The 27,640-nt window shown below is 49.5% G+C and overlaps 11 protein-coding genes across 11 annotated transcripts; 4 read left to right on the top strand and 7 right to left on the bottom strand.

The window, feature by feature from the left end:
* Positions 1–413: 413 nt before the first annotated feature.
* Positions 414–2,108, bottom strand: EI90DRAFT_2972956 (NAD(P)-binding protein). The gene is made up of 5 exons (XM_039055762.1): positions 1,919–2,108; positions 1,675–1,849; positions 1,122–1,616; positions 912–1,049; positions 414–845 (listed from the first exon to the last, which is right to left on the bottom strand). The coding sequence occupies exons 2-5, from the start codon at positions 1,774–1,776 to the stop codon at positions 678–680; spliced, it is 903 nt and encodes a 300-aa protein (XP_038915811.1). The 5' UTR covers positions 1,777–1,849; positions 1,919–2,108; the 3' UTR covers positions 414–677.
* A 478-nt stretch (positions 2,109–2,586) lies between these two features.
* EI90DRAFT_3059728 (uncharacterized protein) lies at positions 2,587–3,206 on the bottom strand. The gene is made up of 2 exons (XM_039060454.1): positions 2,985–3,206; positions 2,587–2,886 (listed from the first exon to the last, which is right to left on the bottom strand). Exons 1-2 carry the CDS (start codon positions 3,152–3,154, stop codon positions 2,787–2,789), a joined length of 270 nt encoding a protein of 89 aa, XP_038915812.1. The 5' UTR covers positions 3,155–3,206; the 3' UTR covers positions 2,587–2,786.
* Positions 3,207–4,590: 1,384 nt separating this feature from the next.
* On the bottom strand, positions 4,591–5,272 carry EI90DRAFT_3124126 (uncharacterized protein; the record flags this gene model as incomplete). The annotated part of the gene is made up of 4 exons (XM_039063685.1): positions 4,591–4,797; positions 4,855–5,035; positions 5,089–5,177; positions 5,252–5,272. 4 exons carry the CDS (start codon positions 5,270–5,272, stop codon positions 4,591–4,593), a joined length of 498 nt encoding a protein of 165 aa, XP_038915813.1.
* A 1,171-nt stretch (positions 5,273–6,443) lies between these two features.
* Positions 6,444–7,390, top strand: EI90DRAFT_3201533 (uncharacterized protein; the record flags this gene model as incomplete). Its single annotated transcript, XM_039066423.1, has 2 exons — positions 6,444–6,601; positions 6,646–7,390. The coding sequence occupies 2 exons, from the start codon at positions 6,444–6,446 to the stop codon at positions 7,250–7,252; spliced, it is 765 nt and encodes a 254-aa protein (XP_038915814.1). The 3' UTR covers positions 7,253–7,390.
* A 77-nt stretch (positions 7,391–7,467) lies between these two features.
* Positions 7,468–8,434, bottom strand: EI90DRAFT_1110450 (uncharacterized protein). Its single transcript, XM_039051518.1, has 2 exons — positions 7,555–8,434; positions 7,468–7,485 (listed from the first exon to the last, which is right to left on the bottom strand). The coding sequence occupies exon 1, from the start codon at positions 8,234–8,236 to the stop codon at positions 7,730–7,732; it is 507 nt and encodes a 168-aa protein (XP_038915815.1). The 5' UTR covers positions 8,237–8,434; the 3' UTR covers positions 7,468–7,485; positions 7,555–7,729.
* EI90DRAFT_3059747 (uncharacterized protein) lies at positions 7,941–9,109 on the bottom strand. Its single transcript, XM_039060455.1, has 3 exons — positions 8,946–9,109; positions 8,688–8,921; positions 7,941–8,616 (listed from the first exon to the last, which is right to left on the bottom strand). The coding sequence occupies exons 2-3, from the start codon at positions 8,906–8,908 to the stop codon at positions 8,358–8,360; spliced, it is 480 nt and encodes a 159-aa protein (XP_038915816.1). The 5' UTR covers positions 8,909–8,921; positions 8,946–9,109; the 3' UTR covers positions 7,941–8,357.
* A 2,007-nt stretch (positions 9,110–11,116) lies between these two features.
* Positions 11,117–12,796, bottom strand: EI90DRAFT_1110564 (uncharacterized protein). The gene is made up of 5 exons (XM_039051519.1): positions 12,241–12,796; positions 12,001–12,191; positions 11,790–11,942; positions 11,363–11,709; positions 11,117–11,311 (listed from the first exon to the last, which is right to left on the bottom strand). The coding sequence occupies exons 1-5, from the start codon at positions 12,459–12,461 to the stop codon at positions 11,282–11,284; spliced, it is 942 nt and encodes a 313-aa protein (XP_038915817.1). The 5' UTR covers positions 12,462–12,796; the 3' UTR covers positions 11,117–11,281.
* A 5,827-nt stretch (positions 12,797–18,623) lies between these two features.
* Positions 18,624–19,396, top strand: EI90DRAFT_3059786 (uncharacterized protein; the record flags this gene model as incomplete). Its single annotated transcript, XM_039060456.1, has 3 exons — positions 18,624–18,794; positions 18,845–19,211; positions 19,349–19,396. Coding segments are annotated over 2 exons (183 nt in total), but the record flags the coding sequence as incomplete, so codon positions are not given.
* Positions 19,397–20,870: 1,474 nt separating this feature from the next.
* EI90DRAFT_3154906 (uncharacterized protein) lies at positions 20,871–22,077 on the bottom strand (the record flags this gene model as incomplete). The annotated part of the gene is made up of 7 exons (XM_039065959.1): positions 20,871–20,937; positions 20,992–21,056; positions 21,126–21,291; positions 21,349–21,389; positions 21,439–21,503; positions 21,572–21,629; positions 21,949–22,077. 7 exons carry the CDS (start codon positions 22,075–22,077, stop codon positions 20,871–20,873), a joined length of 591 nt encoding a protein of 196 aa, XP_038915819.1.
* A 253-nt stretch (positions 22,078–22,330) lies between these two features.
* On the top strand, positions 22,331–23,146 carry EI90DRAFT_3124129 (uncharacterized protein; the record flags this gene model as incomplete). The annotated part of the gene is made up of 3 exons (XM_039063686.1): positions 22,331–22,418; positions 22,491–22,912; positions 23,096–23,146. The coding sequence occupies 3 exons, from the start codon at positions 22,331–22,333 to the stop codon at positions 23,144–23,146; spliced, it is 561 nt and encodes a 186-aa protein (XP_038915820.1).
* Positions 23,147–26,310: 3,164 nt separating this feature from the next.
* EI90DRAFT_1110914 (uncharacterized protein) lies at positions 26,311–27,546 on the top strand. The gene is made up of 4 exons (XM_039051520.1): positions 26,311–27,053; positions 27,111–27,225; positions 27,305–27,443; positions 27,497–27,546. Exons 1-3 carry the CDS (start codon positions 26,412–26,414, stop codon positions 27,310–27,312), a joined length of 765 nt encoding a protein of 254 aa, XP_038915821.1. The 5' UTR covers positions 26,311–26,411; the 3' UTR covers positions 27,313–27,443; positions 27,497–27,546.
* Positions 27,547–27,640: the final 94 nt, after the last annotated feature.

The raw sequence follows: 27,640 nt of genomic DNA on the forward strand, positions 1-27,640 counted from the left end.
TGTGCCAGTCGTTGGAGCGAAGTGTCGCGCGCTGGTTTTCGGAGTAGGTGATCGGGTTTAACTCTATTTCCGGCACATGTGACTTTAAGGGTTCAATACAAAAGATGACTACTCATGCATCATGTAAAGGTGACTGTGACTTTTAATATAAACCCAACTTGAAATTGCGTGTGCGCAATGCGCGTCCACGGAGCGACGACGACTGGGTACGAGTCTGAGCTTGAGCTAACGTCATCACATTGAGCGGCGAAAATCTCATATTGAATGCCTATAGACTACCCCTTGTGCCTGAGGTGAGATGAAGGCCACTGGTTTCGCCGAGATTGAATGTAGGAGCACCCGGCTTGGTTGAACACTCATCCACAACCCAGATTATTGCGTCCTATTAAGCGAACAGTGAGTACACATACTTCCATTGTCCCTTGGGCAGAGTCTCGGGATACAGACGAAAGACTGTAAGCTAGAAAGTCGTTAGAATAAGTCCTCCAAGGCGCAGGAAAGTCGTCTGGTGCTTTGTTCGGGAGAGGCATCACCTCAAGCTGCTCCCATGTGCACCTATCGAGCAGCCGACAAAAAATCATCATTATTCAAGACAGTACTTCCGCAAGGTATAGATAGAGTTTGTTCGTGACTTGGAGCTAAGCTAATAACGTCACTACATCGATCAAATCTCTCTGCTAATATGGTGAGACGGTCTCCACTGAATGATCGTAGACCGCCTTCTGTCTTTCAGGTGTGATATGCAGGGTCTGAGGAGGCACTGGCTCGGCGTATTCGTTGAGGTGGAACGCACCCGATTCGAACGCGTCTCCAAGCAAGGGACAAAGCATCCATTCTGCACAATCCTATCGACAATCCCACCGTTATTTCTCTTAACTTTCCATAAACGCAATTAGGCGAGCACGGCGTACCTCTGCCTTCTTTAGGAAGAGTAATCTCATGATCCAAACGAAATATTTTGTAAGCCAGAAATTTGACAAGATCGGAGTGTCAACTAAACCCGGGTGTATATGCGTGAAAGAAATGGCTGGATTTCGTGCTGCAAATTCCTGTAAAAAAGGGGAGGGGGAATAAATATTCCGTTTTGAATGATGGTTAAAAAACTCTGAAACACTTCTTACCTCAACTGCCAATTCTGTGCAAGCTGGTCCATAAAATAGAGACAAGAAAGGTGTGTGTTTCTTCTTCAGTCCAAGATTGTCCAGATCCAAAGGCTTTCCATGGCCTGACGCGAGGACTACTACGACCCTCGCTGCCTCTCCCAATTGTTTGGCTTCCTGGAGCAATGGGAGGAATTCCTGAATGAACTTGAAACGGGAATAATACGTCACCGCCAATCTCTGATCGATCCCCTCAGACGTCGGCTTGAAGGCCTCCGTCGAGAGGTATCCCGTCGAAAGGAATAGATAGTTAAGTTTCGTAAGGCGAGAAGAAAGCGACCGAGCGAAAGAGGAGATGTTTGACATGAGGCTCACGTCACAGTGAACGAATTCGTAATTCGATTCAGGAGACTGTGGTAGTGAAGAGATGATTTGGTTTGCAGCAGTTTCGTTACGCCCAACGATGATGATATGGATGTTCCCTTTAGCATAACGAGCGAGTGCTTCGACGGATGCCTGAAGGGTTGGCAACGTAGGTGATTGCTGACGGTAGGATAGCCCCTTTTGTGCGTACCTTTCCAATGCCTGAGGTACCGCCAACGAACAAGGCTACAGGTTTAGGTGGTAGGGTCGCAGCCTCATTCTGCTGTTTAGCTTGAGTCAACAGGCGTGGCATGATTACTGAAGGAATATTGTTGTATGGCGCTTGATGACTTGAGTGACTTGGGCGTTGGTATCAACCAGTAGCACTGATGTATATATATGGAACCATTAATGTTATTCCATAGTTTCGTAATCAGGGCATGATAAACGCTTACGCGTCATGTATCGTACGTATGCTTTGGCCGACGGCATGCACTGTCGTAAGCAGAAAACAATTTATCTCGTGTCCCGCGTGGAGATACTCATCATGCACGTATGCTTTGGTGCCAACGGCACGATTGGATGCTAAGCTTATAATAGGAGGGCTAAAGCGGGAGCTCAGTCTCCGTTAATGAAGAACTGAATTACTACGGTTAATACTAACCTAAAGCGGGAGCTATAGTACAGAAGAGTACAGAGTAAGTAATGTAACAACTAGCTAAAAAACAATGATACTAACCTCAGTCTCCGTTAATGAAGAACTGAGGAGAAAAGGAAAGTAGACCCAAACAATTACCTATATACAATGCAGTCACGGTATCAATACAACGGAAACGAAAAGTAAGATCATGTGAATTTGGTTAGTGAGTCACGCGTCGTTGTAACTCCAACAGCTTAGAGCCTACATGGTGCGATGCATGCACATATACGGAAGTGGTCAGAAGTGGTCTCTTCGCACACCAACATGCGGTCGCCGACGGTGCCGAACATTTGCCCTGAATCTGACTACGAATTGCGGAGTAACGGTCTTAGTATTCAGGTACATATATATATCCGTCGGCCAACCCCGACATATTATTTGTTATTTAATGGAGGTACGAGATTAAATTAGGCTTGTGCGCACTCAGTCTAAACGCACTCATTGGTCTCTTTTCGCGCGTGGCATTTTTCCTGGTGGTGTTTAATCTTATGCGCCGTACCCGCTGTCGGCCTTACGCATACTGTGCCTTCCGAGGTTACAGTCATGCCGATTCAGGTTTTTGCCGCTGCATTCCTGGGTCGATTCTTCCAGACAATCTCATCCGTGAGTTTCGTCCGCCTATGCTACAGGGCTCTGGCCCTCTTATACCTTTCCTCTGCTGAAGGCGTGTTCTTTCTTAGTCTTTTCTTTTGTCCTGTATGCTGTTTTTTGACGAAGACATTCCTTCATCTTCCTTGCTTCCGGTAAGCCTTTCGGTCTCGCCGAGGGGGAGGTGTTGTGACCTTCGGTTACTCTCGGTGGGTGGGATCCCGATTGCTTACTTAGGTTTTTCTAGGTTTCCTTTTTTCGGTTGTTTCCTTGCTCGCTGTAACTTCTGTCTTTCTTTCCTTATTGCTCGTTGTCCTTGTCGTTTGCGAAACCCTCCTCCTTCCCCGGTCTCCTCCCTATTGTATATTAACCGGGTCGCCTTCAATTCCAGAGGTTCTGGCATTTGCCGGGACTGTTGCCCCGCTAATCGCTTGAGTCTCCTGCGTGCACACAAGCGGTAGCACTTGTTCGGTGACGCAATCATGTTTGTGAGCGCTTAGCGGGTTGGTTGTACGTTACATCATCCGTTAGAGTGCAGAGCTAGCTACCGCTCTCTTATCGCCCAGGCTCTCCCATCACGAAAATCGGACTGGCACTCCCAGGTGCTCCTGGCTCTGGAACCTCCTGAACACTCTAGACCAGGAGACTTTGCTCCAGTTGCTTGTGCGATTCTCGTGATGGCTCACTCGAGGGATAGCGTGGCAGCGGTCGTGCGCTGTCAACCCATAGGCACTAGTTATCTCTGCATTATTCCCGACTTCTGACTTAACAGACCGTAACTATGATTGAGTCAGGTTGATCCAGTTCGTCAATGAACCCAGTCTGTCTTGGTCATTTCGATGCGTTTCGTCTGCTGAGCCAATATCCCTAATGCATGGGACAGAGACGCTGCAGGAAGTACTCCATCATTTTGGCAATTGAAAATGCTATCAGCTGCCTCAGGTGCTCACGGCCTAGCACAACGTGCAATTGTGGGTCCTGCCATATTAAATGCCTCCATGAAGCCCAGCGCTTTTACGCTAGGTAGTCACCGACATCAAATGTAGTTCACGTATACCAGACCTAAAATTCTAATAACTAGTAGCCCGAACGACGTCTCTAGCTTCGGAACGAGGATCCTCTAATTCGTTGGATACAATTCTATTGGTAAGACGTGAGAGAAAATCCTTCGTTTACCTCTGCATGCCGGCACGGTTCATGACGTGTGTTCCGGAAATCGAAGACTCATTGAGCAGAACTCTCTTTGACTTGTTATCCCTTGTTCGATAGCGTCACCGCTGAGCGATGGTTGCGTATAAAAAGGACAGTTTTTGGACCTACTACCTTCCCACTCTATTCCAATAGAGGCTGGTAGCCTGCCTACCTTCCCTCATATATCTCCTCTACTACGAGACTGAGGTGAAAGCCGCTGCCCTCACAGAACGTTCATATTCGTAAGTTGTGTTACGTATAGAATCATACATACATAGGTGCAGTCAATTAATCTGATCCTCAACGCTCAATTGCAGGTAACGCCCAGGGCGCAATGGCGAAAATAATTGACTAATTAGGTAGATATAGGTTTTTGGGTATATTAACTTGTGGTACTGGGACGGGCTGCAAGCGCAACGTGATATTATGCATACGGGGGAAACTATTGCGAAGAATGCCATTTATGCGGTAGATAGTAGGAACTGATGGCGGTTGCCGAGTTTACCAAGAGTGACAAAATGGTTATATTTACTATATGTGTCAAAGAAAGGTGATGTGCTGTGGTTGTGTCCACTGTGCTTGAGTGTGCGATCATGTTCCTTGAGATGCGACTGGGGATAAAATCGATGTGATGGGCCTAATGTCATCCTACAGAATGCCCGTGAACCTCGCCGCCGTTTCGAGATGCAAATCAACCGGGACACCCGACTCGAACAGCCAATTGAGGGTGTCATGCCCACTCGGGCGCGACGCTGAGTAACAGCTCTGACGGGTGCCACGGATGCCGGAAAGGCTGCGCATACCGAGGGGGAGGGGAGTGGAGGGGCTCGGGACCCGAATGGATGACCCTTTCTCCTGAATACACCGCAGCATGAGTCGAGCAGTCATCAGAAAGAGAGGAGACATGCTTACGTCCAACATTCCATGGGATGATCTTGATGTGGCTGCGGGAGCCGGGTCAGTCGAATTTGGCGCCTTCAGGAGTACTTGTGGGTGGTACGGGGCCCTCACGGTAGTGGTAGTCTTGAAATTTAGGCGTGTCGAGATGTCGTGATTGTGCCGATCGCCAATAATGGTTTCGATCACTATGTCTCTGTTGATTGGGTCAGCCTTGCGACTATGTATGGTATCTTGCCTCCTACTTACCCAGGTGACGCATCAATATATCCTACAATGTATCCTCCATGCCACTCCAAAATCCACGGTAAGAAGCTGTGCTTCGTTGCACTGACATTCTAGAAGAATAGTGGGGGAAGGCTCCAGTTCAGCCAGAGGCATCCAGACGCTCCCGCTTCGTTGAGGGTCCCACCATAGCCGAATCATCATCCATCTTCCGCTTCTGAAAGGCTGCGCATACCCGTGGAAAAACTTGCAAGAGAACCTTCTGGATTATTCTTCGTCACCGAGTTCGCGGGGAGCCCTGTCACAACGGCGCATGGGCATAAACATGAAAGAAAGAGGAATGGTGCCTTACCTTGCTGCTCAGACGCCCAAGCCTCACCCGCCACCACCAAGCTCGAGAGAGGGCGGGAACGGCTAGCAGTGGGTTTGGGACAGGGCGAGGCGAGGCGAATGGGCAACCTTTTCTCCTGATTACACACCGCAGCATGAGTCTTCGCAGTCATGGGAGAGAGAGGAGACGCGCTTACGTTCAGTGGTCCCGGCGAAAAACATAAGACTGGCAGCTTCCTTCAATGGATTTCATGGTGGCGCGGAGGACGTTGATACGTCGCCTGGGTACAAATAATTTAAAGTAGGAGGCAAGAGACTGTACAATCTACCAACCTGACCCAATCATCAGAGACATAGTGATCGAAGGTGTTATTGACGATCGGCGCAACCACCACGTTTCAACACGCCCAAATCTAAAGGCCATCATCGTCGTGAGGGTCCCCTATCACGCCCAAGTTCTTCTTAAGGCGTCATTTTCGAGTGACTTGGCGGACCAAGAACCCGCAGCCCCATCAGGATCGTCCCATGTATTGTTCACTGAAAGATGGTGGGGGAAGGCTCTGGTTCAGCCAGAGCGATTCAGGGGATTTTATGCAGTTCCGAACAGCATACGTCATCATCTTGGATTTCATTTTACTCGGTGTTAAATGCCTAAAAACAAGTATTTACGTACACAAATCCGTCAGCCAACCCCGACATGTTCCGGTAGTGCTGGCTCAATGATCCATCTGTCAAGCCCTTGAAAGACACTAACTTGTCCTTCCTTTAATTCCACAATCAATAGAATATCAGTGCCAATGATACTTGACCATGGCCGTCACATTCCAGACGAAAGGGGACCAAACAGTAACCATATTTCACGCATCCTAGAGCCTTTCCGAACTGTCTATTGCATGCAGTTTTTAGTAAACGTCAATGCCTCGGCTAATTGGGAAGGCTACTTTCTCAACTGAATTTTCGGGCCTCGGTTGAACCGAAGTTTTGCTGTTTAGGATTTAAGCTGGTGTCTCCGTCCGCGTTGGGTTCACTTTAGCCATATATGGACGGAAATGACCTATCGCCTATACGTCATTGACCACATCGTTTACGTCAATGACAGGAATACGAATAGACCCCTGGAATTAGCCTTGGACCACACATGGAACTACATTGAGGGAAAGAATACCACTGCGCCCCCCCATCCAAAGACGAACATGAGGGCTGGGTGGTAGGTGATAGAAACACACGCAGAAGAATCTGGCTCGCTCTCAGCGAACCCGCTCAACAGGCAGTCTTCCGTCACTTCAAAAGTCCCGCTGCCACTCTATTCAAAGCGCTGAAGAGTGCGTATGGATACTCTGGTGCCTCCGCGGAATTCTACGCAAGACAGAAATATGATAACACCAAAATTAATAACCATGAATCCACAGCAGACTATCGGACAGACCTCGTAAACCTCGCTCACCACGTCAACAGGGAGATCACTGGCAACCAGGGGCGCATTGAAGATAGAACGATCGCCATGCATCTCATTCACTCCCTCTCTCCTTGCATGCGCACCTTGCAAACGATCCTCGTCAGAACCACCCCGACGGCATGTACAATCTTGGCGAACTTCGAAGAGCGAGGACGAAGGGGAGGAGAGACCCCAACAATCCAACTTGGATCACTCGCGAAAGCTGCTGGAGATGCGGGAAGACTCCCTGTTGGCACGCTTCCGGGATCCGCGGAAGAAATACGTTCAGGAGTGCTTTATCTGCCCACAACCTTAAGGATTCCCATATCGGTTTTCACAACCATCGCCCCTTTATGGCCCTCTCTCTACTTCTGCAGTGACCCCACCATTCTGGGGAGTGTTCTGGACACACAATTCCGTTGAGCGAGGATCCACTCAACGCGCGAACGGTCAAAATTACCAAAGAAAGTTAATAGGTGGGGTGCGCAGGAGGCCAAATTACGAAGCCTAATTATTGTGAGATGCGCAGCACGGTAGTTCTGGTAACGGTATCATCAAGCTCACCGACATAGACCATGAGCACACTATTTCCCGATTCCAGCTTGATCCGCCCTGCCTAGATTTGTCCGTGGTAGCTGCTGTGCCGATTAAGATTTCTTTGCATGGAGCCGAGCATCCTCCCGACATTGGTTGATGCACTCATGGAATCGCTGTCCTACACCCACCTATGGCCCAGTGATAAGCGTTGTTGAGACTGGCAGATATCTTGCCACTTTGAGGACTGGGGATGCTGCAAGCACGAGGAGCCACATTCCGAACAGATTGACTTCGTTCGGCATGAAAATTTGCACTTGGAATTTCCAAGCGGAACCACCAGGCCTTTCGTCGTTGTCATCCCATTTATTTGGCCCTCTTTAAGGCTAAATGCCTTTCGCCTTGCCGACGTGCAGGGGGACAAGAACGAAGGCAGCAAACTGGCTTCGCTGTCGGAGCTATCATCGGTTGAGAAGAAATGTGTGTCAGCAAATGACCGAGTCGGACCCGTCGCCTATCATGATTCTGTGTGAGTGTTCGTTTGTGAAGGGGGACTACTTGGCTGTGGAGTGCTTGCAAAGAACGTGGCCGAGTCAGCCCTTGACAAAGGTGGAACGTAGCGGAGCATGCCGATCTCAAACGGGGTTGTTTGCAACGTGTAGAACAACGGGTGCGGGAAGTCAAAGTTGATGTGGGGAACGAGATGAGGGTACATCGGGCCAGTTGCCTCGGTTCAGAACCCTGACGTGAACGACAGCTGACGATGGGCATGCATTGGTTTTTGACCAACCCTTCGGAAAGGTTTTGGAGCAGAGAACGCACGGCCCCCGGTTTCGATTTCAATGCATGATTTGGAGCTTCAGTCGACGTCATGAGCGCTGAATAACCAAGGGAAGCGGTGCAGTGACAGCCCTTCCATGTTCCCTCATCATCCGTGACGGAATGGTAGCGGAAGTGAACTACTGAGTAAAAGGAAAGAATAGACTCGTTAAACTCATCCACTAATGAATTCAAGGGGCCAGAAAAACTGAGATGGAATTAGATGGGACCGGTTCAGTGCACGATGGAGCTGAGATCGGAAGGCTTCAGCGTTATTGGGCGTACGATTGGACCAGGACTGAAGACTGAATTCGGCCAGTGATGCTCCGAACGACATCAGCCATCGGCAGTCTAGAACCGAACGGGGTAGGAAGGAAGCAGCCTCAGCCCATCGCGAAGATGAGATACGCACGAGGGAAGCGAACGTCCATCGACTGAAGGGAATAGACGAATAGACGAATGAATTAGGCCAACTCCACTATGCTGCAGCTCAGGTAAGACATACAAGCTGACCTCGTTGGTCCGTCCAAAGCAATAAGGCAACCAAACGCTGCAAAGCTCAAATCTGGTCACGACCGAACCAAATCTACTCATACGCTGGGTGCTGAGAGCATGACGACGCCAGAGGGAGTTGTTATAACAAGGGGATCCCCTACAGGGAAATTCACTACGCAGCGGCGACGCATCGCGATCGACCGGAGGCAGGGTCCATGCGCATTTATACATGAAATGTACCTAACGGGTGTGTGAGCAGACCAGCACCAAAAGCAGCACAGCGATGACCCGGACCGAACGTCAGAGCCTCTGAATTCCCAACGAGCCAGTAAACACACGGAGGAGGTGGAAGGGGAAGGTGGTAGGTAACACTTTTGAAGGCACATGGCAGCGATGCATGAGTGAGGAAAACAAGTCGCCAAAGAAACGAAGGCAAGCAGCCGATGGTTACCCACCATGGGAAGGGGTGAGTAATAGGGACATCTGTCCAGGCCGCTCACCAGCTACTCACCCGTGACAGACTAGGGCCCAGGCAAACAAGCCAAAGGCCTGAGCACGGGCCCAGGGAGAAGGCAAGAAAGGGGAGGCCAACCCAACTCCTTCCTCCCTACCCCCTCCAGAAAGCGCCCCCTAAGCCCTGATGCCACCAGCGAGGGTCGTTCAGCCACGCAGCTTTCTGAACCTAGGGAACGCTAGGAGCTGGAAAAGGGATGAACCAAGGATGAAAGGAGCAGGAGGCGAAGAAAGAACCTTCGACCCAAACACTAGTCAACAGATTGGTTGCATACTAATATGCAGCCACTGCTATTCGCCGTCATACTGTACTTGATTGCACGATCTGTTTGGCAACAACCACATGATCTAATGTAAAACGATGTTGCGTGACTTGTGTTCTCGGCGTTTGCGGAAGCATAGTTGCTATATAACGTAAACCTGCACCGATAGGTCATAAAAATCGGACTGGCGCTCCAGGTGCTCCCGGCTCTGGAGCCCCCGGACCAGAGGACTTTAGTCCAGTTGCTTGTGCGATTCTCGTGATGCCTCACTCGAGGGGTAGCATGGCAGCGGTCGTGCGCTGTCAACCCATAGGCACTAGTTATCTCTGCATTATTCCCGACTTCTGACTTGACGGACCGTAACTATGATTGAGTCAGGTTGGTCCAGTCCGTCAATGAACCCAGTTTGTCTTGTCCATGCCATTTCGATGCGTTTCGTCTGCTGAGCCAATATCCCTAGTGCATGGGGCAGAGACGCTGCAGGAAGTACTCCATCATTTTGGCAATGGAAATGCCATCGGCTGCCTCCAGGTGCTCGCGGCCTAGCACAACGTGCAATTGTGGGTCCTATCTCTTGCCCTCCTGTCATCGTATCTCACAAATATTATGTAGGCACGCAACATAGCCGAAGGGGCCGATATCATCATGGTCAAGGCAGCGTTACCTTGATGTTCTCTCCCAAGCTCGTGATCGGCTCGCCCCTTACCATCCCCTCGCGGCATACCAGGTCTACGGAGAGTATGCTATTATTGTGGCGGGTGCGCGTGCTGGGTGTACGGTTTAAAAACGATGGAAAGTGTGAATTGTATAGTTCGGGAGGTTGGTCGGTAGAATTTTTAAGCCGTTCGCGCTAGCATTCTTACTGCGTTTCTGATAGACTAGCTAGGCTCCTAATTACACGGAAACACGGTCCTTAGTAGGTCATGTCAATGTTAACGTCAAGTTATTGGCCTACGTTGTTGAGGGTGTGGCATAGCGTTACCGCTTATCCCAATTATCATGTTTGTGCGCTGCTCGGCCAGCGCTTCGCTTATAGAGCGGAAATTTTCTTGTTTAGGTCCATAGTTCATGTACAATGAAATAGAGGTGAGATATCTTTCTTGTTAAATGCCTCCATGAAGCCCAGCGCTTTCACGCTAGGTAGTCATTAACATTAAATATAGTTCACGTACACCGGACCTAAAATTCTAATAACTAGTAGCCCGAACGACGTCTCTAGCTTCGGAACGAAGATCCTCTAATTCGTTGGATACAGTTCTTATTGGCAAGACGTGAGAGAAAATCCCTCGTTTACTTCTGCATGCCGGCACGGTTCATGACGTGTGTTCCGAATACGAGGGAAATTATGATACCGAAGGCCCATTGCACTGCCATCAGACTGGCATTCGAGTTGGCACCGAGGCGAAGAAAAATGGGCAGAAATCTTTCTTCCTATATATATCTCCCCTGCGAAACTGAGGTGAGAGCCGCTGCCCTCACAGAACGTTCATATTCGTAAGTTGTGTTAACACTTAGGGCGCAATTATCACAAATGGCGAAAATAAAATTACGTGTATCCGGAGGGGTAATTAGGTAGATATAGGTTGTTGGGCACATGTAATGATATTAACTTGTGGTACTGGGACGGGCTGCAAGTGCAACGTGATGCTATGCATACGGGGGAAACTATTGCATTGATGCGGTAGATACAGAGGCTTGTTATAGCTGATGGCAGTTTCCGAGTTTACCAAAACGAATCAAGAGTGACAAACTGGTTACATTTACTATATGTGTCAAAGAAGGGTGATGTGCTGTGGTTGTGTCCACTGTACATTGAATGTGTGTCGGTTCAATCATGTGTGATGGACCTAATGTCATCCTGCAGAATGCCCGTCAGCCTCGCCGCCGTCGTTTCGAGATACAAATTGACCAAACCAACCGGGACACCTGACTTGGATAGCCGATCGAGAGTGTCGTACGCACTCTGGCGCGACGCTGAGTAACGGCTCTGGCGGGTGCCATGGAGGCCAGAAATGAGTGAGCCCCCACCATCCAGACGCGCTCGCTTCGTTGAGGGTCCCGCCGTCGCCGAATCGTCTTCTTTCTTCCGCTTCTGAAAGGCTGCGCATACCGCCTTTGCTAAGCCCGCAACATCGTGGCGTGGAAAAACTTGCAAGAGGACTTCTATCTCATCCTCGAGGTCTGATTCAAGAGCCATTGCGCTCTCCTGGAAACCTTCTGGGTTGTGCTTCGCCACCGAGTTCGCGGGGGGGAGCCCTGTCACAGCGGCGGGGGTGAGGGAATTGACACCCGCATGGGCATGAACGTTCGTGAAAGAAAGTGGAATGGTGCCTTACCTTGCTGCTCAGATGTCTGGGCTTCACTCGTCATCACCGAGCTCGAGAGGGGAGCGGGAGAAAGACTAGCAGTGGGTTCGGGCTCGGCAACAGGGGGAGGGGAGGGGAGGGGCTCTGTTTCATTCGCGGGACCCGAATGGGCGACCGTTTCTCCTGAATACACCGCAGCATGAGTCTACACGGTCATGGGAGAGAGAGGAGACACGCTTACGTCCAGCAGTCCAGGGGACGATCCTGATGTGGTCGCGGGATCCTGGGTCTACCAAATCATTCGAATTCGACGCTCTGAGAAGAAGTTCCGCATGGTAGGGGATCCTAACAACGACGATAGCCTTTAAATTCGCGCGTGTCGAGATGTGATGATCGTGGCGATCGTCAACAACGGCTTCGATCGTTATGTCTCTGATGATTGGGTCAGCCTTGGGATGACGTACGGTTTCTTGCCTCCTACTTTGGGTTTTCTGTCCCCAGGCGACGCATCAATGTCTCCTGCAAGGCATTTTCGGAGCCCATCCGAAATCCACGGAACGATACCGCGAGTCTGATGTTCTTATGAGCGGGCATGGTTCGGTTTGTGCAGACAGGTAGTGTACTGTGATGAACTGTGGTGAATTGGATCGTGGGGGAAAGCTCTGGTGTGTTCAGGGGATTATATGTAGTTCGAGATGCCATACGTCATCATCTTGGATTTCATTTTACTCAGTGCACGGAGGTGTAGTACGGAGGTGTAGTTGCCCAGTTGAATGCCTGAAAACAAGTATTTACATGCACAAATCTGCCGGCCAACCATGACTGTCCAGTCGAGATCGTTGTTCGTAGTCGCTATATCATCAGTTAGAGCGCAGAGCTGGCTACCACTCTCGTACCGCAGCGGCTCAATAGCCTCCATCACCTCGTCTGTCGAGCCCTTGAAAGACACCAGAGCACCGGCACTTGTCCTTCTCCGTCCGCGTCGGATTCACTTTAGCCATATATGGATGGAGACGTGGTGAAATGACGCACCTGTCAGTATACGTCATTGACCATTTCCCTTCGCAAGATTACGTCAATGACAAGAATAGGAATATCATCACATCCACGCCGATGTACAATTCTTGCGCGCTATGATAATTGCGAGGCATCCATTCTGCTAGTACAAGGTTTCAACTGTCCGCGGGGGTCAAAATCTCATGTCAGCAAGCATTTGATAATGTCTATATATCGATCTAGGATCGTATTCCCGTTTCATACTAGTCATTCCGATTATTCATTCTTCCACCTAGCTATCCACCCATTCGGAAACCAATCCCCCAGTGCATTTCCATTCGGCCATTCCTCTCTACCGGGTAGGGCTGCACGGACCTGCACGACAACACCAAATTTGAGTGGTGATAGTCACACAGCTGTCGAATAGCGAATGCCCCTCATTTTTCATAGCCAAAGGTATCAATTGCTCCCATGCTCCTCCAAAGGCGTATCGATTCCACAATTGAATATCAAACTCCGCGGCATCCGGATATCCGGGTCGTTCGAACACTCGCCGAGAGGGACGACCGGAAGATTTGCTCCTTCATTCAGCCTATATAGAAGACTGTCAGGCGTCCAATCACCTATCGTCCAACGGGCCTCGTCTCTATCCCAGAAGAATGCTGTTTGGCGCTACATTTAACAGCTGTTCCACGAGTAATCATATTCGACTTGAACCATTTGAACATCCCCAGCTTGACCAAAGTGCAAGAGAATCCTCTATACGCCGTCTGAAGCCTGGATCTGAGTGACCTTCAACCTTCCAAAGCCAGGAGAATCCGATAATTGTCTGGGTAGAGGAAGGAAGTCCAGGACCGAGTCATCGTTGCTCGCGGCTAGGCAGACTCATGCGAGGGCCATAAACAATGTTGAATTTTAGAAGCGACTAAAGAATGCTGTTTTTTTGTTCTGCTTCCACAGGCTTGTGGGGATTGATTCGAGTCAACACGGGCGCTAAATACGTGGGTGAGCTCACTGGTCGTCCCAACCCTCCCCCAACTCATTGCCCTTAGACAACGTCATTCGATTTTGGTAAACATCTTAATTCAACGATCGGCTCACCATCGCAGTTCATGGGTACACCCTGCTCGGTCATGAGTCGATGGGCTCGCGAAATAATCGACGGGTCTGCCACCATGAGATCGTCACACTCCTGGATGTCCTGCAGTCATCGGGTGGAACGGCGCTATGATGCATGGCTGATGGGTCTAATCCTAGTTTCTCGGTGGTAGGCAGGCCTGAAAGAGGAAGAGATTTCGAAAATAGCTCAACTTGAAGATCCAGATCGTTCAAAGTCAACAGCGGAAAGTTCGAGTCCAGATTCTTCATAAAAAGCGTCAGCTCATACATAGATGTGCCTCGAGCCGCACTGGAATTCACTGAATCAGTGTTGTTGAAGTGTTTCAGTCCACGCCAACCAACCTTCCGCCGTGAAAACATGTCGTCAAGATTCAAAAGCATGCCGAAAACGATAACAGTATACGCTCTGCATGTGTCATCATGAGAAAGGACTATTTTCCCGAAGATCGATTCATGCAGCATGCCGTGAATTGAATTCGAATTGCCACAGGTCCTCTCGTTTGAATGAATCTCCAAGGCCTCCATGCCAGGCATGGCTTCATTTCCTCACAGCGTTGCTACACAAACCGTCCCAGGCAAACTTGTAGCGGGAAGTGCCCTGGTTTGCCACTCCAACACGGTTCATGTATCGTTGATGTGTGTTCCAAATTGTACCTACTGTCCTCCCTCCAATTACGCGCAGCGTCCTAAGCGGGCCCAACCCAATCTCAGTACACGCTAACTACCCTGATCCCTGTCTGTGTGCTGCATTCTTTGATGTTGGAACAACTTTGACACGCGATGTGCGGCTGACATTGCTCCAAGTTCGGGAACAGCATACTCTCCAGTAAGCTTCCCAAGAACGAGGCAACTAGACAGGTGGGTGGTCCCCATGAGTTGCCGAAGCGCTGCTCAATGGCCATGTGTTGATAGATTTCATATTAAATTGTATGGACATCAGCTCAACTGCATAACAGCGAACGCGTATCCACCAATAATAGCTAGCCCCTTATTTCGTAGCTGAGATCAACTGGCAAGACTACGAAGGGTGAGATCATTCAGAAGCCCCTCTGGAGCATGGACAGCCGTAACAGTGCAAACATTCCACCGAGGGAAGCGTCTCTGGAACCAGACGCGTTGCGGTCTGCTTGGTAGTCAACATGCGCTAGAAGTTCAGCAAGACCATGAGCATACCCAGTGCGGAGCAAACAAACTGTCGTGTCTGCCGGGGGCTGAGTATCGGCTCGCTCAACTCTCCTGTTTTAGAAGTCCTCTAACAGGAATGAAATGGATCTGACAAAAGAAATATCTTAATGAAGCAAACTCCCGCACCGATCAAGGTAAATGTAATCAAACCAAAAGGAATATCTCAACAAAGTGAACAGTCGCACCCAGGCTCGTACCCAGTCGGAGTCGGTCGTAGAGTAACATGCAATTTGCTCTTTTCGCGCAAAAAAAAAAGCAAACCACATATTATTGCGCATCCACGATCGACTCCGACTGGGTACGAGTCTGTGTCGCACCTGTGAAAGAATGGGTCCAAAAGGAATCTCTTGACGGAGCGAACCCCTGCACCTGTCAAGGTAAGAACAAGGCAACCAGACGGGTGGTCCCTCACGAGTTGCCGAAGCGCTGCTCAATGGCCATGTGTTGATAGATTTCATATTAAATTGTATGGAGATCAGCTCAACTGCATAACAGCGAACGCGCATCCACCAATAATAGCTAGCCCCTTATTTCGTAGCTGAGATCAACTGGCAAGACTACGAAGGGTGAGATCATTCAGAAGCCCCTCTGGTGCATGGACAGCCGTACCAGTGCAAACACTCCGCCGAGGGAGGTGTCTCTAGAACCAGACGCGTTGCGATCTGCTTGGTAGTCAACATATCCCAGAGGTTCAGCAAGACCATGAGCATACCCAGCGCGGAGCAAACAAACTGTCGTGTCTACCGGGGGCTGAGTATTGGCTCGCTCAACTCTTTTGTTCTTGTAAGTCCTTTAGCACCAAGACCTTGTACATGCAATTTGCCGAACCCAAAGGTTGAGTGAAACACGTCCACATGAGCCATTTTCGCACTTTCGCGAAAGGTATGCACCATTCTGCAGTCAGTCAGTCGTAGTTTCACTGAGTTCGAATGTGTGTGGAACAACTTAACTGTGAACGCAGTGACTGCCATCAGTTCCTACTACTAATTCAAGTCTATCTACCACATGTTGAATGGCATTCTTTGCAATAATCCCCCCGTATGCATCATATCACGTTGCACTTGCGACCCGTCCATAACGTCCAAGCACCATAGGTTATATGTTTGCAGATATATTTTATTTTATTTCGTTATTGCGTTTGCGCTTTAAGTGCTGCCTGCGATTGAGCGCTGAGGATTAGGCTAATTATTGGCTACACACGTAATTCTGCGACACATGTATGTAACATATGAATATGAACGTTGTGTGGACGAGGACGATGAAAACAGTGGCTCTCACCCCAGTCTCGTAGAGGAGATATATCTGAGGGAAGGTAAGCCCAAAAATTCTCCACTTTATCGCTCAGCGGCCAGGCTATCGAGCAAAGGATAAAGATTAAATTTCTGCCTATCATTCCTTTCCTCATTGCCACTCGGATGCCAAGATTATCGTTAATATTCCTAATATTCCAACGTCATCGACGTCCTGTGCAAGTCTCATGGAAGTACAGTGAGTCTTGATTTCCCTCCGCAAGTGCAACGTGATATGATGCATACGGGGGCAAAGAATGGCATTCAACATGTGGTAGATAGGCTTAAATTAGTAGTAGGGACTGGTGGCAATCACTGCGTTCATAGTTAAGTTGTTCCACGTACATTCGAACTCAGTGAAACCACGACTGACTGACTGCAGAATGGTGCATACCTTTCGCGAAAGTGCGAAAATGGCTCATGTGGACGTGTTTCACTCAACCTTTGGGTTCGGCAAATTGCATGTACAAGGTCTTGGTGCTAAAGGACTTACAAGAACAAAAGAGTTGAGCGAGCCAATATTCAGCCCCTGGCAGACACGACAGTTTGTTTGCTCCGCGCTGGGTATGCTCATGGTCTTGCTGAACCTCTGGGATATGTTGACTACCAAGCAGATCGCAACGCGTCTGGTTCTAGAGACACCTCCCTCGGTGGAGTGTTTGCACTGGTATGGCTGTTCATGCACCAGAGGGGCTTCTGAATGATCTCACCCTTCGTAGTCTTGCCAGTTGATCTCAGCTACGAAATAAGGGGCTAGCTATTATTGGTGGATGCGCGTTCGCTGTTATGCAGTTGAGCTGATGTCCATACAATTTAATATGAAATCTATCAACACATGGCCGTTGAGCAGCGCTTCGGCAACTCGTGAGGGACCACCCGTCTGGTTGCCTTGTTCTTACCTTGACAGGTGCAGGGGTTCGCTCTGTCAAGAGATTCCTTTCGGACCCATTCTTTCACAGCTGCAACACAGACTCGTACCCAGTCGGAGTTGATCGTGGACGCGCAATAATATGTGGTTTGCTTTTTTTTTTGCGCGAAAAGAGCAAATTGCATGTTACTCCACGACCGACTCCGACTGGGTACGAGCCTGGGTGCGACTGTTCACTTTGTTGAGATATTCCTTTTGGTTTGATTACATTTACCTTGATGGGTGCGGGAGTTTGCTCCATTGAGAAATTCCTTTTGCTAGATCTATTTCATTCCTGTTAGAGGACTTCTCAAGCAGGAGAGTTGAGCGAGCCAATACTCAGCCCCCGGCAGACACGACAGTTTGTTTGCTCCGCACTGGGTATGCTCATGGTCTTGCTGAACTTCTAGCGCATGTTGACTACCAAGCAGACCGCAACGCGTCTGGTTCCAGAGACGCTTCCCTCGGTGGAATGTTTGCACTGTTACGGCTGTCCATGCTCCAGAGGGGCTTCTGAATGATCTCACCCTTCGTAGTCTTGCCAGTTGATCTCAGCTACGAAATAAGGGGCTAGCTATTATTGGTGGATACGCGTTCGCTGTTATGCAGTTGAGCTGATGTCCATACAATTTAATATGAAATCTATCAACACATGGCCATTGAGCAGCGCTTCGGCAACTCATGGGGACCACCCACCTGTCTAGTTGCCTCGTTCTTGGGAAGCTTACTGGAGAGTATGCTGTTCCCGAACTTGGAGCAATGTCAGCCGCACATCGCGTGTCAAAGTTGCTCCAACATCGAAGAATGCAGCACACAGACAGGGATCAGGGTAGTTAGCGTGTACTGAGATTGGGTTGGGCCCGCTTAGGACGCTGCGCGTAATTAGAGGGGGGACAGTAGGTACAATTTGGAACACACATCAACAATATATGAACCGTGTTGGCATGAGTGGCAAACCAGGGCACTTCCCAGGGGCTACAAGTTAATTTGCCTGGGATAGTTTGCGTAGCAAGGAGATGAAGCCATGTCTGACATGTGAGGCCTGTTTGCCAGCATGGAGTTGGGGGTTCATTCAAACGAGACTGGGGCCAAGGCTGGTTCATCTACACACCAACGCATCTCAACTGGATTCCCTACACAGACAGTGGCAAGCTAGCGATCTGAGCTTGCTCCTTGACTGAGCCTAAGCCGCTCATACTCCAACACAATCTGCGTTCCTTAGGCAAATTATTAGGACACTTTACCCAGGAAGTTGTTATTCTTCACTTCACCCAGATAATAAAGGCCATCGTGAATACATTATGGGGCTCCTATGAGTGTTACCTCCTCGACATTGCCAAAGGAGATATAAATATGAGGCAATTACGGCGCTCACGAAGGATCCCGAACCCCAAGAAACCATAATGAGTTTCGGCGCGGTGACTTGGCCCCCGAATTCATCATCCAGATACTCACTGAAAATAGCCTAATTTTTCCCAGTCAGTTACTTTGACGAGCTTCCACGGATCTCTATCTACTCGTGGCCACCTGCCGACGGATCTACGCTTTGGGGTGAATTCGACGTATCATTTTCCGTCGACCTGACGTACCGGGTTTTTGATGTCAGGGGTCATCGGTCGGAAATGCGGAAATGGCTTCACTTCTTCGAGGACTTGGGCGTCATTGCTTTCTTTGTTGCTCTCAGTGATTATGACCAGGTCCGTAGGGAATTAGTCCTTCCTTGACGTCATGCGTGTTGTTCGCCTGAAACCTGACCCCCACCCAGAGTCGAATGGCTGAATCGGTGGCTCTCGATATGTAACTCCAGATGGCTCTCCAGTTCCTCAATGGCTAGCCTGCTGCTCTCTTTCTGCACACCCATAGAGATTCTTGCTCGATCCAATACCTCAATAAGATCGATCTCTTGGTGGACAAAATCGATTCAAAACCTCTTAGTTTATACGTGAAGGACTACCGGGGCGCCTGTGGTTATTTTCGGAAGCTTTTTGTATCTATCGATCCCCGAACAAACGGGTGTTCACACATTTTACAAGTGACACCAACACGAAATGGGTTAAATGTACGCCCCAATCAGTTGCAAGTTGAAAGCTGACGGTTGATCAGCCCCATTCCTTATTCCCAGTTCCCCTAGCTGTGATACACAATGTAATAATGGAAGCTCACTTGGCTGCTCTGGAGTGCCAGGAGTGTGTGAATCAACAAATATGAATTTAGGAGCACCAGCAGTGCAGGAATCATGAGTATGGATCAAGCGGAATCAGGAGAACTGGGAAATCTGTCCCTGGCCCCAAAGTGATACATACAGTCAAGAGCTTGATTACAAAGTGGGCGGATTAAGAGACCTAGAATGGATCAGTTGGTCTGCCTGCTTCAGGTGGACCGAGCCAACCGGATCCATTTGAACCACCCAATTCCGATCAAGGGGATTTGCTGATTTACGACCGACAACCTCCACCCACTGAGCGCTCACAAAGTGTTTAATCCGCGAGTGTCCCACCAGAGGGCAAGATAGGGATGGACTGGACATGTCCTAGTACCGCAGGGATGGCCAGCAGATTTGTGTACATAAACACTTGGGCTAGTCATTCTTCTACTTTAGGCATTCAACTCCGCGCACACCGAGTAAAATGAAATCCATATGGCATTCGAAGTATCTAGAGCTACGTGAAATTCCCTGAATACCTCTGGCTGAACTCAAGCCTTCCCCCACTACCCTTCAATTCACCACAGTCCACCACCCAAACTATGTCCACTCAACGAAACATCGGAGTCGCGGCTTCATATTATGGATTTTGGGCTGGCACCGGAGATGCATTGCAGGAAACATCGATGCATCGCCTAGGTACAAAACCGTACATCGCCCCAAGCAGCAGTGTTTCATTGGCCTAGCACATGTGCAGGTAGTGCTCCAAGAAGTGAAAAGCAGAAGAAGGGAAATGTCAACCATTCTTCACGCCTGATGATCGAAGCCGTCATTGACGATCCACACACATCTCAACCTGAAGGCTATCGGGGTCACGGGAGTCACTTATCATGCTCAAATGCTTAAGGTGTTGAGCGAGCAACTTCATGGACCCTAAATCTCGCAATCCCATCAGGATCATCCTATGGACTGGGGGACGGAACCATGTCCCCTCTCTCTCCCAAGACTTTGAACATGTGAACACTCATGCTTCGATGTATTCAGGGGGAAAAATTACCCATTCGGTTCCCGCAAATGTAACAGCACCCCACCCCAGGGAGGCTGTTGGTTCTCGCGATCCTAAATGGTAAATCATTGACCCTTCCACCTACTAGCCTTGTTCCCGCTCCCCTCCTGAACTCAGTGATGATAAGTAACGCTCGGACGTTTGAGCAGGAGGGTAAGGCACCATCCGTCATTCTTTAATGTGCATACTGGTGTCCATTCCTTCGCCAACTCAGCTTTCAGCACTGAGAATCATACCGCCCCCAGCGCTGTGACCGGATTCCCCCCGTGAAGTATGGAGACACATTCAACGAGGGGGGTTGGAAACGCACCGCAGGGGCGGAAGGACGCTCCGCATTGAGTCCCTGATCAGCGACAGAAATATACCAGCAGCTACCTTATATAACGTCCAGCGAAGTGGAGGAACGTCACAAGCGGCACACGAATCGCCGAAAATTAGCCTTGTCAGCAAGCATTGGCAATAGGTGAGGTGGCCTACGAGACCGCAAATGTTAATCAATTTCAGAGTGGCGACAAGAAGGGGCTTACCGCAGGAGAACAGTGACGCCGCTAATAATGCCCGTACCCAGAGGCGCCGCAGCACCACATTGAGCCTAGCGGTAGCGCCAGTTGCGGGGGTCTGCGGTCTTCACGTCAAATTGAAAGTCGCCGAAAGGTCTTACCGTGGCACCATCCCGACCAGCGGTAAGAGCCTGAAACCGATACCGTTTCGGGGCGCAAGATCCCTTCAACCGCAACCTACAAAGGGGGATCAGGGGAAGAAAGACGATTGCAGAGTAGAGTAGATTTGACGTCATCAGCAGCCGCAATACGTCCGGCAGAGAGTACCTGGTTTATGACGGTAGGTTATTAACGGTCGAGGAGCACTGAAAGTGTAAAACCTACAGTGGTGGTGGTGGGGCTCCAACCGCGGCGTCGAGGTTGGCCTAAGATACGGAGTCAGACACACAGGGTGGGAGTGCAGAACCAACATACATGGAGGCTGTCGGCAGCACCACTCTGAGGCTTATTGGCTGGGCAGGCTGGATGCTCGGGTCCACCTGAGATATGAGGATTCAGCCAACCTTGCAGCAAAGGGCAGAATAGAATATCTGATAGAGAGGTTTACCTACGTTGACAGGAGCGTCTGATCCAGTGACATCGAGCGAGGTGACATTACGGCGACGCTGAAGGAGAGTACGACGAAATCATTAGTGGTGAAGAAACTGCGAAAATTATAAGCGAAAGCATCTGGGACCCATAGCTGAATGCACCGGCTCTAATATTGAGGAGAGAGGGGCAAAGATAGACAAGTTTTGGAATAGCGAAGCGTAGGAAAGGGTTGCGACTTACAAGCTGTTGCTAAGTTAAAAATATCCTGGGCAATTTACACAAAGGGTCGAACAAGACGGTTCATCAGTGACATCAAGGGTATCGGGGAGGGATGACGCGTCGAAACACGCAATCGAACATAGAAGAGGCATGTTGGGGTTTAATATTTCTTACTTTAGCGTCGTCAGTCGCGTTGAGAGGAGTGGTAGCTTTCGTTACAGCGGGAGTGTCTGCTCCCAAAGGAGTAGGCGCAGCCTGAACGGAAGGCGCAGTGAGGACAGTGAGGAAAGTAGCAGAAACCATGGTGCTGTAATAATAAGACTGGTTAGTGTGTGTGCGAATAGGCATTGGAGATGAAAACGAGAAAGAGGTGGAAGAGGGGGGGACAGTGCAGATACTTATATTTCAACAGTAAATCTAGAAGTAGGGGTCCTCTTCGGTTTTGTGGACCTCTTCTGTAGTTTTCAGGCGAGCCCTGGTTATTCATTTGAACAGTGTGTGTGAGGGTCCGGATCCGGCGCAAGGCGACAAGGCGGAGAAGATCATCCAGATCCAGATGACGGAGACCGAACAGCAACGGCATGAGCTGAGGCTTCCATATTTCGCTCGTCCTAGAGCCTTTCCGAATTGTCTGCTACAGATCGGTAATCGATCAGCACCTCTGCTTATTACGAAGTCATAGAGGTTGGAGCCCTGCCTACCTCTGCGCCTTAAAGGGGTTCAGCTGTTAGCTATATTGGATCCAATTAGCTCTATTGTTGGTTTCTCTGAAGAAAGCTGTGGCTTGGAACGTTCCTCGCCAACTTCCTCAGAGGACCCAAAGGGTGTCAAATTCTATCATGCAACGACGAAAGAGTTCATTGCGGGGGATCCGATTGGTAACGAGAATGACAGAGTATTCTTTATCAATGATGTGAACAAGTATTTCCTCGGACCACGGCTCCTCCGATTTTTCAATAACAGTTGTGAGCGGGATGTGTTTGGGGAGCCTGCCATTCTTCTCCCTTTAGGAGACAAACGAAAATGGGACGATTTTATGGAGAGAGAACTTCATAGCCCCCAGCATCTCCGATATACTCGTCCTCGTCGACATTTATTGAAACACTTGGCGGCGCGCTCCTTCCATTTCTCGATAATGGTGAGCTGGGTTAATGCCCAACCACTAGTCCTGATTTAGGAAATGAAAGAAAGCCTTCCTTGTGCGAAATTGGGCAACAATGTTTCTGGCTCATGTACATAATACCTGCAGAATTTCGTACATTTACATGGAACCTATTGATATCGCGCGTATTTTAACGATGCTGATGTCATTTTCTGATAGAATTGCGATTCATTCAAGCTCCGAGAGAAGCTCAAGAAGAATCGCGCATAATTCCAATTTCGGAACAGTCATCTTCAACTACCGAATCGTCGCTTGCTTCCCCCAACCCTATCACCTTCTTACGAACTGTACGGCCACCCCTCCGATTTGGTCCGAGTCTTCGCCATTTTCAATTCTGGACACAAAAATCCCGTTGAGTGAGAATTTACTCAATGCTCGAACGGTCATGGAAGCAAAGTTGCCAAAGAAGGTTGACAGATGGCCAATTACGATGCCCAATTCAATCATCGCAACAGTGTTGTGACATCATACATGTGTGGCACTTCTCCCCCTATGGTCATTATGTAGCCCTCGGTTTTGGTAACGGTATCATCGAACTCACCAACGCACCATTTCCCTGATTCCAGCTCGATCCACCCCCCATTGAATCTTCTCATGGCAGCCACTGTGTCGTTACCGTGGATTACATTGGTTTCAGACGACACGCACGTTCAGCTCCTCGTTTCCACTGTCCCGACCCTTCCATTTTCAGAGTTCGTATTTCATATATTCCTGATCCCATTTACTCGACTCATTCCCTTGGCTGAAGCACACGCGATAAACATGCATCATTCCGAAGTGGACGCAGAGCATCACCTAGATGGGTCCTGGACCAAGCATGCACGAAGACCTCAGTGTCTATTCACCTGTTGCCGGAAGAATCCCGCTATTGTGCACCGGAAACGTGAGTGAGCTACCAATATGGTCCAACTGCAGAACGCAATTCTCTGCTGCGGTGATCTTAGGGTGGCGACAACCGTCTGAGAGCTTGGGATGGTGATCGAGCGCCGTTCGATGCTACGAATCTGTACCGCCTTCGACGATCCAGCAAGGATGGGACTCCAAGGCGGGCTGACGGCTCCAATTGTCGTCGATATTAGTCAAGTCGTCTGGGATGTCCGCGCTCGTTGTCACCCCTAACCATGCTATGGTCCCCGTGAGTCTTGGTATCCCCCAACGGCCCCTTTCCTGCTGGGACATTGATGTCAGAGGTATGATAACATGACACTCATTCCGACTACCCGCATGTTCAGCCCCTCTTTTCTCCTTCTAGCCCTTCCACTCCATCCTTCCACCCGAACCCTTTGCTAGCCATTCCTCGTCATCGCGCGCTTGGGTTTCCTCCCGGAGCAATCTTGGCACTTTCGATGGAGTCAGCGCTTTCACTTAGTCGACCGAGTCGGGCGAGTTCACTGCGCGTTACAGCGTTACGAATGTCAGTTCTTTGGGTTATGATTCAGCAGACATGCACCTTTTCGGACCGGCAGCGTACACAACTCAGATGCGTCCCATTTTACGGCCTCCCGCCAAGCACGCACAAAGACCTCGGCGTCTATTCCTCTGTTGCAGGGAGAACCCGATGGGAAACATAAGCGAGGGGACTGTCTTCATGCAATACTCGCCGGTTAACTCCAGGGTGGGTCGCGCCAACCATCTGGAAGCCCCGTACGGCGACCGAGTGCCATTTAATGCTACGAATCACAAATATCTGTCGCCTTTGGTCCAGCAAGGATGGGACTCAATCTTTGCTCCAAGGCCGGATGACGGCTCCAATTGTTGTCGAAATCAGCAAGTCATTTAGGACGTCCGCGGTCGCTGCGATTCTTCCCTCCCGAGCGTTTTTCTGACATTGCATTATGTATTGTCCTTCAATTTGTACTTACATCACTGCGCTTGACATTAATGATAACGAATTGGTGGTGAAAGGGAACAACATCTTCTAGCTCTGAAGTCGGATGGCGAGGGCACCACCACCCCGAGCAAGGACCCGGACGCAATGGCATAGCTCGCACATATTCACATCAAAATTTCCTGGAATGAATCAGTTGAACCAAGCATCCTCCCGACTCATGGAATCCCCATCCGACATCCACCTATGGCGGACATCTTGTCACTTTGAGGACTGGGGATGCTGCGAGCACGAGGAGCCGCATTCCGAACAGATCGTCTTCGTCCGGCATGAGGATCTACACTTGAAATTTTTCTTGAGCGGAACTAGCAGGCCGTTCATCGTTGTCATCCTGTTCATTCGACCCTCTGTAAGGCCAAATACATTCCGGCTACGTTCGATGCTCTGGATAGATTCAGACAGTAATAGAAAGTGTCAAACTTTCTAGGTTGGAAGCAGAGTGGGTTGGCGGAAAGAAGAGACAAATCGCCTTTTGAACACTGCGGGACGCTTTCGGGTTGGTTCTGAGGAAGAAGCGGGAGAGCTAGTGACAGGAAGGGATGGACGGACGTCCAATGTGTTAAAGAGTAACAACCCGATGGAGCTATGTTGGCGCAATCACGCGGAGACACTGGAGTGACAGGACTCCAGATGAGCGGCAGAAACAGGGGGAATCGATGAAGCACAATTTCTAGGTAGGGGAGGGGCTGACAAGAAGTCCATTGTGGTGCTGTCTGAGAGCGCGCAGTCTGGTCGAGATATCCTGTGCGGATGGGGCTTCGCCATCACTCGAAGTATCAAATAACATCTTCCACCCACCCATTCTCAAGGAGGGAAGACTAGGTGATTCATGTTTTTAGAACGACAGCGAAATAGAATACCCCCGCTGCTTGGATACCCGGAGGTGCGAGGTCGCCGATTAGAGTTAGAAGCGGACGTTACGGAGAGTAGTCCGGCAGTGATAGAGTCTTGAAGCGCAAGATTGAAATATTATTTTTGCACATCAATGCTATGTATCACTTGGCCAGAACCCGACAAAATAGTGAATGCCCAGTAAGTAATTGCTGCTGAAATTCCGTCCAAGTTTGTGTCGGCGTCACACAAAGACAGCCCACCATCAATAGCTTGGATCCTTATGCGAGGGGCGAAAAGGTCATTTAGAGCTGTTCTGGTATTCTGGTACGACTCAGAGCATTGGAATCGAAGGGACCAGGTTGAAGCATATTGCTGAAGAGCGAATAACCGAGAGGAGTGACAAGGCGGACACCAGACGAGACTCTGATGTTCGTGTGTGCGCTGTGGCAGGAAACAACAAGGCCGCGTTTGGTGGTCCGAACCAAATAACCGTCAACGACGGAGACCATGTCAAAAAATCGCTGGAAAAATACTCAAGAGAGCGTACTAAACACGGGTGGGTTTTTTGGAGTCTATTATCGACCCTAATACTTTCGGTAGCGTAGTTTACAATCCATCGCCCACAGAAGGGGACACTTGAATATTTGTAGTCCTGATTTGGCAGTGGTTAGGACAGTACTGCCTTATATGTCGGTGGTTGAGGGCGGTTCGACTCTCCTCTCTGCCCACAACACCCTCTGTTGCTGATACACGATGTTCGATCGATTTAAGTTTTCTAAAAGAGGACACTCTCCTGCGCCTCCCGGTGGCCCATCGCGACCCTCGACCTCTGTTCGCGACCTCCAGATCACTACTGCTCCAACTGAAAGTGATGCAACAACTAGCACAGATCGCGGCGGATCTGATAGACCCCGTCTTAAGTCTCTTACTACTACTAGCGATAGTTCTCGAGGCCGGGGGCAGCGGTGGTCTGTTCGGCACACTATAGCCAAGTTGTTGAGCAGAAGTCCCAGTCCCAATCCCACTCATGTCGACCAATCGAAATCCTCCAATCCCAGACAATCTGATCCATCTATGCCTGATCCTCCATCCCCTATTCTATCGCCATTTCCCGTTCTCCCTGAGGGGGCCATTGATATCAGCGAGCGCATCATCCACGGCAACACTGAGACTCCCCACCCACCACCAGGACGCACGGGCATGAACTTAGACACCCCATCGTCAATAGATCGAACACCATCATCTTCGGCCGTCCCTGCTGGTGACGGAAAGAAAACAATCATCGCCACCACAAGGCTCGTCCTCCAGACTGCGGCCTCTGCTCTTAAGTTCGTCCCCATTGCGAATCTTGACCAGATACCAAATATACTCCTATCGTGGCTCCAAGTTTATGAGGTTCGCAGTGCGTCGCGATTTTGCGATCTAATGATAGAACCCCGCGTTTTTATGCAGACCATCGACAACAATGACGAAAATCTCAAAGGATTAGATGATGAAGTCCGAGACGCTCATGAAACGATCTTTAGGCCTCTCCAGTTGTGGACTGGCAAAGTTCCTCCCGAAATAGGTGATCTGATTCAACGATTTAACTCGTATGTGCATTTACTTCATTGTCCACTTGTTCAAATCTCGACTCTCGGTCACAGTGCTCTAGAACAACAATTAAAGCAAATTGAGGCACTCAAACGTCAAAAGCTTGCCAAGAGGGTAATTTTAGCGACTGAGATAACCCAGGAAATAAGCAATGTGAAGTCCTGTATCCATGATGCTGTCTCTCGCTTTACGGTTCGTTTCGTTGGTGTTCAAAGTTCGATGACTGACTCGGGTATACCCCACAGACCGCTGCGACGACTTTGAATCTCCTCCACACAATTCAGTCATCGGTGGACCGTTCGTTGTCGTTCCCTGATTTCACTGTTTAGGATTTAATGATATTTCAGGTGAACTCTCGAAACTCTACAAGGCAAAGGCAGAATACTTTG

This window comes from Cantharellus anzutake (assembly GCF_015039405.1).
Source record: "Cantharellus anzutake strain C23 chromosome Unknown EI90scaffold_25, whole genome shotgun sequence".
Taxonomy (NCBI): domain Eukaryota; kingdom Fungi; phylum Basidiomycota; class Agaricomycetes; order Cantharellales; family Hydnaceae; genus Cantharellus; species Cantharellus anzutake.

Coding starts and splice junctions, on each gene's coding strand:
- EI90DRAFT_3059728 (XM_039060454.1), bottom strand. CDS start 3,154: ATGCCAGAACCTCTGGAATTGAAGGCGACCCGGTTAATATACAATAGG. Junction 2,887..2,984: donor GGAAACCTAGAAAAACCTAA/GTAAGCAATCGG, acceptor AGGAAGATGAAG/GAATGTCTTCGTCAAAAAAC.
- EI90DRAFT_1110914 (XM_039051520.1), top strand. CDS start 26,412: ATGTTCGATCGATTTAAGTTTTCTAAAAGAGGACACTCTCCTGCGCCT. Junction 27,054..27,110: donor CGTGGCTCCAAGTTTATGAG/GTTCGCAGTGCG, acceptor GTTTTTATGCAG/ACCATCGACAACAATGACGA.
- EI90DRAFT_1110564 (XM_039051519.1), bottom strand. CDS start 12,461: ATGGCATCTCGAACTACATATAATCCCCTGAACACACCAGAGCTTTCC. Junction 11,710..11,789: donor CCAGACATCTGAGCAGCAAG/GTAAGGCACCAT, acceptor CCGCTGTGACAG/GGCTCCCCCCCGCGAACTCG. Junction 11,312..11,362: donor CAGGTGTCCCGGTTGGTTTG/GTCAATTTGTAT, acceptor GGCATTCTGCAG/GATGACATTAGGTCCATCAC.
- EI90DRAFT_2972956 (XM_039055762.1), bottom strand. CDS start 1,776: ATGCCACGCCTGTTGACTCAAGCTAAACAGCAGAATGAGGCTGCGACC. Junction 1,050..1,121: donor GCACAGAATTGGCAGTTGAG/GTAAGAAGTGTT, acceptor CCTTTTTTACAG/GAATTTGCAGCACGAAATCC. Junction 846..911: donor TCTTCCTAAAGAAGGCAGAG/GTACGCCGTGCT, acceptor GATTGTCGATAG/GATTGTGCAGAATGGATGCT.
- EI90DRAFT_1110450 (XM_039051518.1), bottom strand. CDS start 8,236: ATGACGTCGACTGAAGCTCCAAATCATGCATTGAAATCGAAACCGGGG.
- EI90DRAFT_3059747 (XM_039060455.1), bottom strand. CDS start 8,908: ATGTATAAATGCGCATGGACCCTGCCTCCGGTCGATCGCGATGCGTCG. Junction 8,617..8,687: donor CGGACCAACGAGGTCAGCTT/GTATGTCTTACC, acceptor TATTCCCTTCAG/TCGATGGACGTTCGCTTCCC.